At 38.5% G+C, this 17,982-nt stretch overlaps 1 protein-coding gene across 5 annotated transcripts in view; it reads left to right on the forward strand.

Moving 5' to 3' along the window:
• The window catches only part of ckap5 (cytoskeleton associated protein 5), a 104,556-nt gene that overhangs the window by 57,420 nt on the left and 29,154 nt on the right, over positions 1 to 17,982 (forward strand). For all 5 annotated transcript variants that reach the window (XM_048606958.1, XM_048606961.1, XM_020512426.2 and 2 more), the window contains exons 28-33: positions 493 to 618; positions 2,087 to 2,236; positions 4,185 to 4,388; positions 8,299 to 8,434; positions 9,117 to 9,310; positions 13,698 to 13,867. In XM_048606958.1, coding sequence (XP_048462915.1) covers positions 493 to 618; positions 2,087 to 2,236; positions 4,185 to 4,388; positions 8,299 to 8,434; positions 9,117 to 9,310; positions 13,698 to 13,867 — 980 coding nt within the window. The remainder of the gene's footprint in view (positions 1 to 492; positions 619 to 2,086; positions 2,237 to 4,184; positions 4,389 to 8,298; positions 8,435 to 9,116; positions 9,311 to 13,697; positions 13,868 to 17,982) is intronic.

The following is a 17,982-nucleotide window of genomic DNA, read 5'->3' on the forward strand; positions in this document are numbered from 1 at the left end:
CACTTCCAAATCTTACCTGCTGCTGGTGAGTGTAGTGATAGGGGAGCAGAAGCTTTTTTTTTCCTCCAAATCCAAATCATAGTTGGAAGTTGAATTTCAGTAAATGAAGACTCAGTGATTATGCTCTTACATTTAGAACTCTGTACCATGTTCCCCAACATTTGATGATTGTGAATCTGGCTTTATTATTCTCTTTTTGGATAAAGACAAACTTGTCCATTTATCTATATGATAAATTGGTATGTTGTGACAAATTTAGTATTTTCAAGTTGTATTAATGTGCATTGTTCTCTTATTTGGTACTTGAGTATTCCATTTTCTTTCTTTACTCACTGTTGGGGGAACACTTTCTTTTCCCCCACTTAAAAAAACCTAAAATCTATAGCTTTAAACACCAGTCTTATTTTCAGTACTGTCTTGCACTTTTTTGTTCAAACTGTTTGCATATAATCAGTCGATGTCATAGTTTTATTATGAATGAATCTTTTCCAGCCTGGAATAAGTAAGAAAGTGCCAAGTAAACAAAATCTTAAGGATGATGACGATAAGTCAGGACCAATCTTCATAATTATTCCCAATGCAAAAGAACAAAGAGTAAAGGATGAAAGAGCTTTAAAGGTGAGACTTTGCACTGTGTCAACCTTTGAATTTAAAATAACCTTTTTAGGAAACCATACTGTATACTTTAGCAATTACTTTGCTTTTCTGAATGAAATCGGCTCTGTAGAACATTGTGTAAGCATATAAATTTAAAAGCTGGTGTAGGACATTCAGATCCCCTAGCCTGCTGTACCATTCAATAAGGTCATGGCTAGCTGATTGTACCTCCGACTCCACATTCCTGCTAATCCTCAAAAACCTCTGACTCATTTAGTCCAAAAGTAATTACCTCCCCTTCCCTTATTCCTGTCTTCCAAAAGAGCAAACATTATTCCATCCCTGTCAAGGCCCTTTAGGATCTCGTTTAAGTAAGATTGCTTCTGTTTTCTAAACTAGTGTAAAGGCTCCATATATCCAATTATTCCTCAAGATAACTCTACCATCCCAGGTATTAGCCAAGTGAACCTCTGTGCTACTTCTAATGCACTTATATTCTTCCTTAAATAAGGAGACAGAAATTGCGCATAGTGCCTCCCCTGTAGTCACTTCACTGCTGAGTACAGATGTAGCAAAATTTTGATATCCATTCCCTTGGCAATAAATGCCTTCCTAATCAATTGCTGCATCTGCATATTAATTTTAGATTCATGTAGCAGGACAGTTAGATACTTCTGAGTTTTGCAATCTCTCTCTTCTTTTGGGGGGAGAGGGAGGTGGGGATGAAAAAGTCTACCTGCCAAAGAGGACAAGTTTTGTATTTTCCCACATTCTGCTCCATCTGTCAAGTTTATGCCCACATCCTCAACCTATCTATGGCCCTTCCAATTCCTTCACAATTCATTTTCTTACCTAACTTTTTTATTAACAACCATAGCCACATATGTTTGATCCCTTCGTGAAAGTGATTGTGTCTCAACAATTTTACAGTTAAATCAGTCACAATCTCTGGATTCCACTTGTTCTGTTTTACCAATCTGAAAATTACCATTTGTCTCCTGCCTGCCTCCTGATGGCTAATCAGTTGTCCGATGTGTATGTACCACCCAGCATCATGAGTTCTTGCCTTGTGTAGTGAACTTTTATGGCATCTTGTCAAATAGCTTCTGGTAATGAAATAACAGCACATCCATAGGTTTCCCTTGTATCCCAGTTGCCTTTTTAAAAAAATTCTTCAAAGAACTGTAATAGAGTCCATGGGTTTTGTGAAAGGATGATGATATTTCTCTACCTGATTACATGGTTTTGTAAAGGTCCTTCGATAACCTCTTTGATAGATTTCAGCATCCCTTCTCTCTTCTCTCTGCTCCCCTGCAGCCTACCTCATAGAGAAACGGCTCCTAAGCCAACTGGCCAGTAGTTTCCTGCTTTTTTCCTTCCTCAAATAGAGGCTGTTTTTTAAAAATATTCTTTTCCATGACTTTTATTAAATTCCTCTTGGTTAATGAGAACTTGCATAGCTGGAAATGTTGCTTGTGTTTGCATGCAGGTGTTGAAATGGAACTTCACCACTCCACGAGATGAATATACGGAGCAACTAAAAACCCAGATGTCTAGCTGTGTAGCCAAATGGTTGCAAGATGAAATGTTTCATCCTGATTTTCATCATCACATTAAAGCTTTATCAACTCTGCTGGAGGTAAATTTTTAAAGGGGAAAACTCCATTTTGTAGGTCTGTTACACAATTATATCACTGTTTTTATGGCGTGGGATGGATTTGGAATTGGTGATCTGCTTATATGTAAGGTGTTATCCACTTTTCCAGTTTATTTTTTTTAAATGGTATGTATGAACAAATCTGATTTTAATGTTAAAGTTCAAACTGTTTTTTGGTCTTTGTCTAAATTTAAGATTTAAACCAATAATACTCATTCAGTTGTGCCTAGATTACATGCTAAAAGGGAACATCTCCGGGCTTTTGTTTTAGGTTTTTAAATATACATTTTTCCTGAAATTGCTGCTGTCTGTTTTTGACATGAAGAATCTGCTAATGTAAAATGCTAAGGATGAAACGTTCTTGTACTGTAATATTACTTTTGTACCCATAGTCTTTTTAAATGTGAGCCCTGAGCAAACTATAGATATAGTCTCATCTAATAACAGCCTGAACTAGTTTCTGTCACTTTTAGATCACCATGCTCCTTTTCAGATTGATCAGTGTGTGGAGGTGCTTAAAGGAACTTTCCAGAATCTATTGTTTTTCTTTTAGGAATGGTCCTTTTGCACATTACCACTTTTTAACTCCTTAGGTATACATTTAGCATCCATGAATCTGTAAGCAAATCTTTAATGCTCTGCACAAAGCAGGAAATAGCTATGTAGTGTGTATTTTTAGAATTTTCCTGGACTTATTCCGAAAGCTTTGTTTATGTCTATTTGTGGAAACAGTTTGGAGAGCTGGGAGTTTTTGACTAATAAGAGTGGTAGTTGATATATCAGAATAACCAGGTGTGTGCTGGTTCTAAAAAAAGATTTCAGCTACGTTTTATTTTTCTCCCTTTATATTTAAGGTCAGAGTCGACTTGATCATTTTGAACCAAACGCATGTAGCTATGCTAATTGAGTAGCCATTATTTTTTAAATCCTCCGTCATTAATTACTTGCCCTGGATGCGGTTTGTATTTTCTGACCCTTGATGCTGAGTAATTTGCAACACCAATTTCACTTGATGGGAAACTGTGGGATTGTATCATTGCACTACAAATTACCTTACGTTTAATTCATTCAACAATGTCAGAAATTTTCATTTGGTTAAGGAGTGAACTCCAGGTAACAAACCTTCAGTCAGACTGGTTAGCACACGATACAAAGTCTGGACTCGCAAGTATACGTTAGAATTCAAAGTTGATGTACATAACTCTCCCTTTTTTCTTTTTATTGGAAAAAAGAGTGAGGGCATTGCCAGTAAACACAGAATACTTACTTTAACTTCATGATACGTAATGTACCAAGTAAGAGTGGAATGGGACAGATTTTAAGTTGGTTGATTTGCTTTTCCCCTATAAAGCTCGACATAGCAAAATATTTTGATTACCACTCTTTCCTTTTAATTCCTGTCCTTTCCTGAGGTAGACCAAAGAGTGTTCCCCAAACCCTGATTGTCGGTTCCACTTTTGAAATCAACCCAGAGAAAACTCCTTTCAGATGAAATCGGAAGTAGGGTTTACTAACAAGACATTCAAATCACTGGTCTGCATAAATGGGAAATCATATGGCGTTGCCATTTTTGCATCTCCTACAGTTTCTCACTCGGCTGTGCACCTGCTCCCATCTGTCCTTACTGCTGTTCTTGCATAAAGAGTGCCATTAGCCTTACTTGCATTTATGGTAGATTCAGACTCAGTTTTTCAGTAGTGCTTTTAAAATTTGTTGTTGACTATTGACCCAACTTGCTTCATGAAAAATATTCAAAGAATTATTTGCAGAAAGCTGAATGGTAACAGGGTTTCAGGAGGCAAGAAGTTACTTGATTGCAGAAGAAAACACTTTGGGGATTGTGATTCAAATGTGCATGTTTGTTTTTCGAGGAAGCTAGATCTTCGAACAATAAATATTTGATTTAAAATTTAACTTTATTTTCTCTTAGCATTTGGAAAGTGAAACAGAGGGGACTGTTGCTTGCCTAGATCTTATTCTGAAGTGGTTGACTCTACGGTTTTTTGACACCAACACAAGCGTACTGATGAAAGTCCTGGAATACTTGAAACTAATATTTACAGTGCTGAGCAAAGAAGATTATCATTTAACTGATAATGAAGCATCTTCATTCCTCCCCTATTTGATTAACAAGGTAAATTGCTGTGTGGTTTTTAAATGGATAAACCTTGCGATGAAAATGGCACTCTAACAAGTTTAAGCAGCAATATAGAGTAAGGTGCTGATATTATTAAATGATACTCTTGTAGCAAGAGAAGAACATCTAAGCTTGAGCTGTTAACTGCCAAATAATCTGCGTGCTGTTCAAGTATCCGGCACTGATTTATCTCTGAGGAAATGTGTCTAGCCACCTCTCCTAGACATTCAATTGCTTACCCAACAACAGTATCTAAGCAATACCATTGACTAGAAAATATAGCTGGGCTAGCCACTAACTGACTTCAACAACATGTGTCATTGGGAAATTATTAGAATCCATTATTAAGGAAATAATAACAGGACATCTGGAAAGTGAAAACACTCCACTTGTCTCCATGGTTTTATGAAGAATAAATAGTGTTTGACTAATTTTCTTTGAAGATGTACCAAGCAAGGTGGATGATAGGGATCCAGATGATACAATATATCTAGAATTTTAGAAGCTGTTTGATAATATGCCACATAAGCGGAATACACAACACAAGATCATTTGGGATTAAGGTTAATTTTAGCTTTTTTATAAGGGATTGGCTAACCAACAAAGCAGAGTCAGAATAAATGGGTCGTCTTCTATTTGGCAAGATGTTACTAATGGATGCCACAGCGGTTGGTGTTTACTTGCGATCCATATTAGTCACTTGTGTGCAAGAATAGAAGGTAGTGTAGCCATAGATGCCACAAAAATAGTGGAAAGGTACCTTGCAAAGAAGACATAAATGTACAATAGATATGGATAGTCGAGGTGAATGGGCCAAAATTGGGCAGATGACGTGAGATCTGGATAAGTGAGAAATTATCCACTTCGGTCAGTGTTCTAAAAAGGCAACTTACAATCTAAATGGAGAGAGACTTGTGTGCTTTGGTGCAGAAGGATCTGGATATCCTGTGTGAAGCTAGTATGCAGGTACAGCAGATAATAAGACAAATGGAATGTTGACATTTATTGCTAAAGGAATAGAGTGTAAAAGTAGTGAAGTGTTGTTAAGACTATACCTGGACTATTGTATGTAATTTTGGTCCCCTTGAAGGATTGGAGGCAGTTCAGAGAAGGTTCATTAGATTGATTCCAGAGATGAGAGAAGAATGAGGAGCTCTAATTGAGGCATACAAGATGTTAAGGGGACTGACAAATTTTTTGTTTTTACAGTTTTTTTTTTTTTAGTAGTGAGTTGAAGGGTTATGGAGAGCAGGCAGAAAGTTGATTTGAGGCCAAGATGAGATCAGCCATGATTATATTAAATAATGGAGCAGGTTTGAGAGGCTGTATTGCCTTATCCTGTTCTTAGTTCTTATGTCAAACACTTAAGTGTTCGATGTTGAGTGACTGTGTCTTCCCCAAAGCCTGCTCACTAACTGCAAAGCACTCTTGACAACCCAGTGCTGAGCAAATTCTGTCCTCATCCACAGCAATGCACACCACCCTCCATTTCCGAAGAAGGGTCCCAACCCGAAACATCAACTTTCCTCCTCCTGTGATGCTGCCTGGTCTGTTGTATTCCTCCAGCTCCACGCTGTGTTAACCCTCCAACTGTAAATTTCCTTCGGAACCAGCATTCCACAAAGATAGTGTGTACTCCCTAAAATATGTTCAACAAGAGCTCATCAAGTCTCCTTCAATAAAACCTCAGCTTCTGCTGCTGAAAGGATAAGGGCAGCAGATGAATGAGAATACCTGGTAATTCCCCTTCAAGTCTTAAACTGTGCTGACTTGAAATATATATTGCTATTCTTTCTCCTTTGCTGAGCTGAAATTTTGGGGCTCCCTCCTTAACTGGACAAAGTGTATTCCGTCACACAAATAGTGGTTGAAGAATGTGCCTTGCTGGACCCAAACTGACAGCAATAAGTGCTGGCCTTACCTGATGTCACGGAAATAGTAATTTTTAAAATCGCCACAAAATCCAGAATGAGATGGTGAAGGTAAAATTACAGTGGTCTGGATAGAACCATAGTTTTGGGAACAAAAGTATGTTATCCTCCAGTTTTTAAAAATTATGAATCTGTTTCCAAGTATCTTAAAGGAAAACTCTAGTTCTTGAAAATCAAGGAAGTGTATGATGAACAATTCAAATCCCAAGGTGTTCTGTTTCTTGTTCTATGGGCGTAATGTCATAATTGTTACAAATGCCTTTCGAGGATACTACAGTAATGTACGCAAACATGGAAGGAGTTAATTTCAAGGCATGCCTTGAATGTAGCTTTATTTTTCTGCGCTACTATGAAGCACTGTATGGTGCTGCATGTTGGGGGGGGGGGGGTGGGGGGCTGGGGAGAAGATGGGGACAAATTCAACCACTAGATGGAATTGGGAGAAGATGGATCTTGAAACAACTTTCAGAATCTGCTGGAACTAAGATTTTGCTAGAGAAATTGGCAATGATGACTTTGCTCCTTTCTAAGCATGGTAAGAAACATCTCTTCATATTTCGCATATTTAACATAGAACCTAGAACATTACAGCGCAGTACAGACTCTTCGGCCCTCGATGGTTTCACAAGTCGGCGCAACAATCAGAAGCCCATCTAACCTAAACTATTCCATTATCATCCATATGTTTATCCAATGACCATTTAAATGCCCTTAAAAGTTGGCGAGTCTACTACTTTTGCAGGCAGGGCATTCCACGTCCTTACTACTCTGAGTAAAGAACCTACCTCTGACATCTGTCCTATATCTATCACCCCTCAATTTAAAGCTATATCCCCTCGTGCTAGCCATCACCATCCGAGGAAAAAGGCTCCCACTGTCCACCCTATCTAATCCTCTGATCATCTTGTATGTCTCTATTAAGTCACCCCTTAACCACCTTCTCTCTAACGAAAACAGCCTCAAGTCCCTCAGCCTTTCCTCATAAGACCTTCCTTCCATACCGGGCAACATCGTGGTAAATCTCCTCTGCACCCTTTCCAATGCTTCCACATCCTTCCTATAATGCGGTGACCAGAACTGTACACAATACTCCAAGTGCGGCTGCCACAGAGTTTTGTACAGCTGCAACATGACCTCATGGCTCCGAAACTCAATCCCTCTACCAATAAAACCTAACAACGCTATCAACCTGGGTGGCAACTTTCAGTGATCTATGCACATGGACACCGAGATCTCTCTGCTCATCCACACTACCAAGAATCATACCATTAGCCCAGTACTCTGTATTCCTGTTACTCCTTCCAAAGTGAATCACCTCACACTTTTCCGCATTAAACTCCATTTGCCACCTCTCAGCCCAGCTCTGCAGCTTATCTATGTCTCTCTGTAACCTGCAACATCCTTCCGCACTGTCCACAACTCCGCCGACTTTGGTGTCATCTGCAAATTTACTAATCCATCCTTCTACGCCCTCATCCAGGTCATTTATAAAAATGACAAACAGCAGTGGCCCCAAAACAGATCCTTGAGGTACACCACTAGTAACTGAACTCCAGGATGAACATTTCCCATCAATCACCACCACCCTCTCTCTTCTTACAGCTAGCCAATTTCTGATCCAAACAGCTAAAAGACCCTCAATCCCATGCCTCTGTATTTTTTGCAATAGCCTACCATAGGGAACCTTATCAAACGCTTTACTGAAATCCATATACACCACATCAACCGCTTTACTCTCATCCACCTTTAATTTAAATTATGGTGAACATGGGACATTTGAACCTAACTTGTTGCTGTTGGAATTTTTCATATTGGAGAAAGATGGGCAGTTTATCCAGAGTCTGCAGCTAAGTGTTTGAAATTAGATATTTCGTGGAGAAAATTCACCACATTTAATTCAGTAATGGAGCATACACTGCATTTGTTTAATTTAGCAACATGGAATGGTAGCCTGTGGAATTTTTCCTCCATTTTAGGTTGGAGAACCAAAAGATGTCATTCGTAAAGATGTTCGGTCCATTATGAACATGATGTGCAAGGTTTATCCAGCTAGTAAAATGTTCAGTTTTGTTATGGAAGGACTGAAATCAAAAAACTCGAAACAGCGAGCGGGTGAGTTTCTGTGCAATATGCTGTAGAGATTTTTTTTTGTTGTTGTTTATTTGTCCCTGCTTTAAACTGAGAGGTTTAAGGTTTGTGAAGGTTGATAACCAGCGCCAAGGCTCAGTAGCTTTCCCATTAGTCAAGCCTGAAAAAGGTACCTCCTACATTGACTGCATCTATGTTCTGAGAGCCAACATGAGGGGAAAAGCCTACTTGACCTCGTGCTCATCAATCCATCTGTTGCAGTTGCATCTGTACATTATAATATTAGCAGAGTGAGCACCCTATAGAGCATTAAGAGGCAAAATTCTGTCTCCTTATAAGATGTTCCCAAAGAATGGGCTCATTGCACCAAAGGGTCTGTTTTCGTTCTCTGACTATGACTGGTCACAGACTGTGTGTTCTGCATTACTTAATTTATCCACCATCTACAACACCCAATTCAGGAGTGTCATGGAATGCATGTAGCTACAACAATGCTTAACACCATTCAGTCTTTGTTTTTAATTGGCACACCAATCACTTTTTTAGCATTCACTTCCTCCTCCCTGTTGCACGATGGAAGTATTATCTGCTATTTAGAAGATGCACGATGAAGCTTTACAGGGTCAGTGATATAACTCTGTGTGCCAGTAATTTACGGTGAACATGGGACATTTGAACCTAACTTGTTGCTGTTGGAATTTTTCAGAATGCTTGGAAGAGCTGGGTGCTTTAATTGAAGTTTATGACTTAAATGTCTGCCAACCAACTCCAGCCAAAGCACTGAAAGAAATTGCAAGTCAGATTGGCGATCGAGATACGTCTGTCCGTAACGCTGCCCTAAACACAGTGGTTACTGTCTACAATATCTGTGGTGATCAAGTTTTTAAATTGATTGGGAATGTAAGTATTTTGTGACGGAATTGGGTAAAGAATCTTCTCCCAGTAGCAACATACATTAAGCAAAGAACGTAGCAAACACAAGGTGAAAGTAAATTGTTCAATGTTTCATTTAGAGAAGAGCCTTAAAGCTTTCAATCCTATGTTACTAACTGAGACATGCGCAATTGACATGGTCAAGAAGAGGCTTAAATTTATGGCTGAAAAATGTCATTTGCAAGATTGATTTTCGATTCAAGGTGCACTGGTGCAAGTATTGAGATATGAGGGAGTCGTTCCATTGCAACAAATTTCCAAACTTGCTTGTTTCCAGTGAATCAAATAATTAGGGGGTAGATTAAACTGATAATGATGGGTTTAAAAAAAAATTGAACCATAAAACTGAAGAATAAAATCAAGGATGTATAGTGGTGTAGTATTTTAGGATAAAGTTAAACCAGTTTGATCAAGAATAGGCAGAGTTCAATCAAGTTAATACCGTCACATCAAAACTAACAATGTCTACTTATAAAGCGCCTATCACAGTAAAACATCTCAATGACTTACATAGATGCAAATTATTAATCTTCTATTTGGGGAAAGTAATCTAAAATCAATAGTACTATATTTCTATGTGAAATATTTGTAACACGACAGACAAATAACTGGACAGTAGAGGTGAACATATTAATTCTAATAGTGGTCATGTTTGCTGTGTGTCCATTGCTGGGTTCTAAATATTCCAGGATGCTTAACTTGGGCAAAATAGAAGATTTGGGTTAGGCATGATTATTGAAAGATGGGTGAACACAGTGGAAAGATAGAATCTTGGCATTGTAAATCAGGATGTTAACTCCCCATTGCTGAAGCATTGGGGATAGTGTACAGACTGGTGTACAGATTGTAGGCAGGCATAATTTAGGTAGATAGAGGAAAGGAAAATTAAAAGAATTTTAGGAGGTATTTTGATGGGTAAGGGATAAAACAAATTGAAATGTAATTCTTATTGCAGTTCATGGAATGCATTTGAAACGAGAGTTTTCCAGAATAATGAGTTGAGGATCCAAGTAGGGAAGAAACTATATTTTAGTTCTTGTTAATAATGAGGCATGTTTAATTAGTAATAGTGTAGTTGAGAATTTCTTGGAAAGTGCATCATAATCGCATCAATGCCATAAAATATGTTTGGAAATGAAATGATTAGGTCCAAATCTAATGCCTTAAATTTAAAGATTATTTTGGAGATTTGAAGGACAATTCTATAGAGGTCGCTTTAAGAAATTAGTTAAAATGCGACTAAATGAATGATGGCAACAATTTGAAGCAATAATGCTAAATATAAACACTGCAAAAAATTAAAAATACCCGTACAACAAAAATAAGTTGATACGGCTAAACTAAAAGTGACTATGTTGTTAAGAAAAGGAGTACCCTTGAGAATTGGAAAGCATTAAAATGAGGAAAGGGGTGATCAAGAAGAGGGAGAAGGAGAAAATTTAATCTATCTTGATTTACTTTAGGAGTCTGGTTGAAGGAAGAAATTGAGTTCCTTGGAGACAGAAACTAGAAAATCTATAATAGATATTAAGTAGATGTCAAAGATTTCACCTTTCTGTACAATAAGAGGATCAGAGTACACTCGGAATTGTGGGGAGCCAAGGATGAAAGTGAGAGCATTGAAGCCACCTTTTTGTGTTTCTTTAGTTGCTTTTGAATTTTATTACACCGTGTCAGTTCTCCTCAAATGGTCGCACGTTGGCCAAATAGATTTGAAAAGCATCAGAACTAACTAAACTGTTACAGACATCCTCAAATTTTCTCTCGGCTCTTTGTCCCTTGAGTATAGAAAGATTTTGTTTCACTCCCTCTGGTCTTGCCTTTGAGTAGTGATCGTCCAGCTTTGAGCTATCACTTTGGTTGACAACATTTCCAGTTTGCTAGTCCAAGAATTTAAATCAATTATGATGTAGCTGGGATGAGTGTGCTGATAATGAAGGCCCACTGTTCCTCAATTATCTTAACTACCCAATTAAACCAGGAGGATGATCAATTTGTCTGACTGCTTTCAAGACAAAAGTAATTCAAACTGTTTCAACATTACAGACTCTATTGTAAAACCACTTTGCCCCTGCTTTTACCGAAGAATAAAAGTATTCGTAATTTACTGCTATCCAACTGAACCTATATTTCTTAAAACCCAGAATACACAATCATTCGTGTGCAAGACAAACAAAAGACAGATGGTTTGATACAAATATTATGTGTGGGAAAAATATAAAAGATAGGAGTGGGAGTAAGCCATTTGTCCTTTCAAGCCTGCTCCACCGTTCATTATGATCATGGCTGATCATTGAGCACAGTATACTAATCCTGCCATCTCTCTCTTCTCCACACTCCCTTGCCCCTATAACTCTTGATTCCTTTAGCCAAAATAGCTATTATCTATTCCTTCTTGAAATGCACAATGCTTTGGCCTCAATCACTTTGTGGAATTCCACAGGCTAACCACTGACAGGGTGAAGAAAGTTCTCCTCACCTCAGTCCTAAAATGTGTACCTCCATAGTCTTTGAGCTACGACCCCTATGACTGCCCCACCATTGAGAACATTTGTCTTTCCTGCATCTAACCTTGGTCCTGTAAAAATGTAATTGAGATGCACCCTCCCCCCCTCCCTTCCCCCCCCCCCCACTCCCCCCTCATTTTCTAAACTCCAGCAAAAAGTTGCACTACATCTGTAGGAAGAATATCTTTCCTCTGGTAAGGAGGCCTAAAACTGCTCGTACTAATCTAGGTGTGGCCTCCCCAATACCTCTATAATTGCAGCAAAACATCCTTATTCTTGTACTCAAATCTTTTCACTTTGAAGGCCAGCGTAGAGTTTACCTGCCCTCACTGTCTGCTGCTTGCTTACTTTCAGTAGCTGGTGCACGAGGACACGCAGGTATCACTGAACATTAGTTCTTCTCAATAGAGAACCATTTAAACAATCTGCACCTCCCATTCATCCACATTATGCTGTATCTGCCATGCATTTGCACACACTCTCAGCCTGTCCAAATCACACATCCAAACATCTCTGCATTGTCCTCACAGCTGCCCCTTCCACCTAGCACATTTTAAGATATTGCGTTCCATTCCCTCATCTAAATCCTCGACATTTGTTGTGACTAGCTGGGATCCTAGTTACATTCTCTGCAGAGCCCCATCAGTTGCTGCCTGCCATTCAGAAAGATCCATTTATTCCTATTCTTTATTTTGTGTCTGCTAACTAATTTTCTATCCATTTCAATCGACTGTCCCCAATCTTGTGTACTTTGATATTACACCATAATCTCTTGTGGGACTTTTTTGAAAGCCTTCTCTAAGTAAACCACATCCGTTGGCTCCCCAATCAATTCTCTAGTTACATCCTTGAAGCATTGTAGTATGATTTCCTTTTTATAAATCCATGCTGATTCTGTTTCTGCCACTGTTTTCTGTGTACTGTGCTATGAAATCCTTGAGAATGGACACTAGCATCTTCTCCACTACTGATGTCTGATTCACTGGCCTATAATTTCCTTTTTTATCTCCACTTCCCTTTTATCAAATATTGGGGTTAGGCAGACAAAACACTTCTGAAGATCAAAAGCCCACCTCTCAAAATTAATTCCCAGTTTTTTAAATCACATAATGATGGCAACACTGTAGAGTAATGGTTCTTCCTGTTTGATAGGTAATCAGGTGGAGGCCTTTGTTTGTATTGGAATTCTTTCTTTCAAGTTTGTTTTTATATCTTTTCACTCATTGAAGGAAGGAATGATGGTGTTTTCTGCTTGCCATCTCCAGATGTTTCTGGCTGCACTGCTCCCACTTAGCCACAGCTTGCTACAGATAAGGGCTGTTGTCAGACAGGTTTTTCCTTGACTCAAACTTGTGATGTTGCTTTGACTTGACTTAATATAACTATTTCATCACTCCAAAAGCAACGTGGTCTTGTGCAGCTGCAAATGTACTTCAATTTTTTTTTTAGTTGCAAAGCTCTCCTAGTATTCCATTCCAGCTTAGTCAGACGTCGCATGACACCAGGCAATAGTCCACCAGGTTTATTTGAAGCCACAGGCTCACGGAGTGCTGCTGTTTCATCAGGTGCCAGTGCTCAAAAAGCTTGTGATTTCAAATAAACCTGTTGGACTATAGCCTGGTGTCAAGTGACTTCTGACTTTGCCCACCCCAGTCCAATACCAGCATCTCTACATCAAGCTTACAGTCCAAAAATAAATGGTCCTTTACAAGTCCTTTGCAATGCTATTCTAATTATTATATTTATAAATAAAACAAATACTATAATGTGCAGACTTTAGGTAAACCATGTCAAGGGAAAGTTTACGGAATTGACTGATGTTCTTTTCTTGGACTTTTTAATCTTAGCTTTCTGAGAAAGAGATGAGCATGTTAGAGGAAAGAATCAAACGATCTGCTAAGAAATCATCAACTGTATCAACCAAGCAAGTAGAGGAGAAAGCTTCGAGGACACAAGGACTAAATCAAAACGCAACTGTACCACGCAAGGGCTGTGAGGAAATGCCATCCAAATTGAAGTATGTTTATACTGGCTACTGTTTGGTCTAAATATCAATATTTGCAATTATGCACATTTGACCTCAAGCTTGTTTTGCTTTTCAATGAGATCATACTTAATTTGCTTGTACTTATCTATCTCTTCCTCATGTCTTTTGATATCTTTGGCTGCCAACAAGCTTCAATTACCAGATTAAAAATAAACTTTTGTTTTTGGATGAGTCCATCTAAACATCTCTGCTTTCCGTGAAGTAATAGTTCCTAATTTCGCTTTGCAATGGTTTAACTTTAACTGTTGGCCATGCCCTCTAATCTTGGACTCCCAAGCTAGTAGAGACTGTGCGTCTCTAATCCACTGTTTTCTGTTTCCCTTAATCCCTCGTGAAGTCATCCTTTTTCTCTTGTGACATTACATCTCCAATTGCACTGCTTGTAATATCACCAAGTTTGTCTTTGGTGAGTTTGACTGTGACTTTATACTCTCTTATCAAAGTAATTAATTCAAGGAATGCTTAAGTGTCTCTGAGGAATGCTGAGGTACAAAAAAATGAGGGAATGAATTCCACCATTGGGCACAGCCTGTAAATTGAGCAGGAGGGTTAAGCTTTATTAACCAGTAGAAGATCAAATTGATCTGCAAAAAATGTTTGGGGAGCCAGGCAACCATTGGAAAATCAATATGCTGGAAATAGCAGAACTAGTAGCTTCATTGGGGAGAGAAATATTTGATTTCTAAGGTTCTAAATTAAAAGCAAAATGTTCTGGAAGCTGGAGATCTGAAATAACAGCCAAAGTTCTAGAGAAACTCAGCTGGTCTGACAGCACAGCAAATGTTACCACAATCTCTGCCTCCACAGATGCTACCAAACTTGCTGAGTTTCTCCAGCACTTCATTTTTAGTAACATCTAATGCTGCTCACCTTTTGTTATAGCTGGGAACTGCTACTTGAACTGACTGTTGCTCCCCTTTTTCTTTGCACTCATGGTTATCTTAGATAATTTCTCCTAACTTCCAACCCATTGCAGGCTTCCTTTTTGTCCTTCCTCCTACTCTTGCTGTTCTACCACAACCGGTACCCACTTCCCCTCCTTCCACAAAGAAAACCCTACATCTCTTAGCTTTCCATGTTCTGTTGAAAGGTTAGCAACCTGAAATGTTAACTTTGCTCCACAGATGTGGCCAGACCTGTTGAGCATTTTCTTTCTTATTTTGGATTTACAGCATCAGCATCCACTGTTTTGCTGATGTATCAAAATGATTGAACTGTAGTGTCTGTATGAAGATTTCACATTAGAGAAGGTAATCAATGGTCATGTGTCATGGCAAAGCTTGGAAGATTAGAAAGTCACTCAGAAACAAAACACACAAGCTTATGACTAGTTTGGTTTCGTGTTTTTATAAGGTAGAGAGGGGAAGAAAATCACACTGTAAAAACATCAAGAAAAGGCGACTTTTGCTTTTATCCTTGGTGATCTGGCGGAATTGAATTGTGTGCAGGTTTTTGGATGGACCTGGTCATTCTTTTGGTTGTGGTCTGTTTTATATATGTGCACAAACATCTAAATTCCTTATAACAGGATCATGGTTGATCTAATTGTAGCTTCTACTTTCCTGTTTACACTTATTTGCTTTGACTCCTTTCGTCAGTCAAGATTCTGTCCAACTCGGCCTTAACAATATCCAGTGACCCAGCCTCCTCTGCTCCTGGGAAGAAAGTTCCATAAACCAACTTCAGAATATTTCCTCCTCTGTTTTAAACCAGAGAACCCATATTTTGTAAACATCCCCAAGTTCTAGTCCTTTCAATGAGTGGAAACATATTCCAACAATTTTATTTTCCATTTCTTGTTCACATTCTGTGAACACCACTGGCTAGGTCAGCATTCATTGACTGACTGTCCCTAGTTACTCTCTAAATGAACCACCACCTTGAACTGCAATCCATGCGTGTAGGTGCTCCCGTCGTGCAGTTCGTGTATCAGAATTGCTGAGCTTCCTTCCTCGCATTAATGGCATTGATTTGTTTGAAAAATGTATAAAAAAACCTTCTTGCACTCAGTGAATTGTACCTTGTTTTGGTATTGGCTTTACAGCTTTTAGCCCATAGAAGCCTGCTTTGTGTTGGTTCCAATTGATTTGCTGTTTTTGTGTTGAAACATCTGCCTGCCAAGTGAATTATGAAGCTGTATGTAGACTGAGCAAATTTTGGCACAGCTCTTTTGCTTACATGGTTCTTCTGAGTTTTAAGGATATCCAAATTTCATTAATCCAAGAATACCAGCATCCATGGTTGTGTATAGCTATTATGTTTTAAGCTCTCGGTCAGATAACAAAACATATTGTTGGAGGAAGGCAAGTGCTTCTGAGTTAAACCCAGGTGCTCTTTATCCAAGGTGATGGCAACATTCACCATTTCCAGAATCATAATTTGAATAGTATTGTCCAGTTACGCTGCATCTCCGCTGAAGTAGAATGACTTCTGCTTCTTTCTCCCCTTTTCTAAAGACATTCTTCTTTCTGGGATGTGGTGTGTACCCATGTTTTCCTTTTACCTGGAGCCTAGGTTAAGTGTCAATGGAGTTTTTAACTGTGAGAACATTACAATTTATATCACCAGAAAGAAAAATCATAATTTTTCTCGCAATGAAATCGATTTATTTTCCTGTAAATTTTGTGGAAAATTGAAACAGAAGAAACAAAACACTTGCTTATTGATGTTTTATACTTAGATAAGTTTAGGGCTAAAGTTTCAATCTTAATATGGTCCCAGACAAGATATTGTTTTTGTGCTAACTCTGTTTCAAAACCAACTTTTAATCTTGTGAATTGTTTAAAATAACCTGTAAATGCTTGATCAATTGACGGATAGTTTGCAGCATATGTTTTGATAATAAATTTTTTTTTGAGCAATGGCTTAATTCACAGTGACATTAAGTGGAGAGCCTAGTGGTTTTATCATTGGACTGTTAATCCAGAAATCCAGGTAATGCTCTGGAGACCCGGGTTCAAATCCCACTATGGCAGATGGTGGAATTTGAATTCCATTAAAAATTCTGGAATTAATGGTCTCAAGATGACTGCGAAATCTATTGTCAATTATCATAAAAATTTATTTGGTTCACTAATGTCCTTTCAGGGAAGGAAACTGCTGTGCTTACCTGGTCTGGCCTATGTGACTCCAGACCTACAGCAATGTGGTTGACTCTTAGCTGCTCTCTGGGCAATTAGGAATGGGCGGTAAATGCTGGCCTAGCCAATGACGCCCACGTTGTGTGAATGAATTGAAAAAATATTAAACTTTATTCCTATATGGGGAGCAGCCCAAAGTGTTGCAGCAGTGCACAGAATTGCTGCAGGTCATTGTGGAAATTGATTATAAACTAGACATGTGCTGAGTGAAGATATTGTTGGAATGTTTAGTGAATGAGTAATCTTCACTAATATATTTTAAAGCAGTCATTTCAGCACAAAAAAGAGAAATTGGGTTAAGTTAATCCCAAACTCCCCTTCCCTTTTGAGCTCTAAGTCAAGGCAAAGATTGTCAAAGGGACTTTGATCATTCTCCTGGGATTGTCCGACTAGACCCTTGGTTGATCTTCATGGATGAATGATTTTGTTGAATGGTTGACCTGGTTCGTTCTTTGTAGTTGCATCACTGATCTGTGTGAGACATTTCTTAACCTTCATTTCAAATGACAATATTGGCTGTTGCAGGTTAGTTTTATCTGTGGAAGGTGGAAATCACTGCAGAGTTAGGCAGAATTAGACTGAATAAAATAGAATATCCTTTATTGTCACATGTACTCCACTACAGGAGTACAGTGAAAAGTTTTCACAAAGCGCCATTAGAAGGCAGCCAATCTTAGGGACAAGTACCTAGGTACAAATCTTGGATACAAGGGGGGAATAAAAGGAAAAGTAATAGCATTACTCCAGTGTCTAAAAAATAAGTAGAAATAAGATCCTTAAAGTGTTGACATTACGGACCGGTAAAGAATTTCAAATAGCAGTAGCTCAGCATGTGGTCATGCCACCTGCATCAGGCTCCACTCCAAGCCTCCAATGCTCAGCTGCACCAAGGTAAATTGCACTGCCCTGGGACTCCTAAAAAGAGAGAAATAAAAAATAAATAAA

Source organism: Rhincodon typus, chromosome 17 (assembly GCF_021869965.1).
Source record: "Rhincodon typus isolate 14 chromosome 17, sRhiTyp1.1, whole genome shotgun sequence".
NCBI classification, from domain to species: Eukaryota; Metazoa; Chordata; class Chondrichthyes; order Orectolobiformes; family Rhincodontidae; genus Rhincodon; species Rhincodon typus.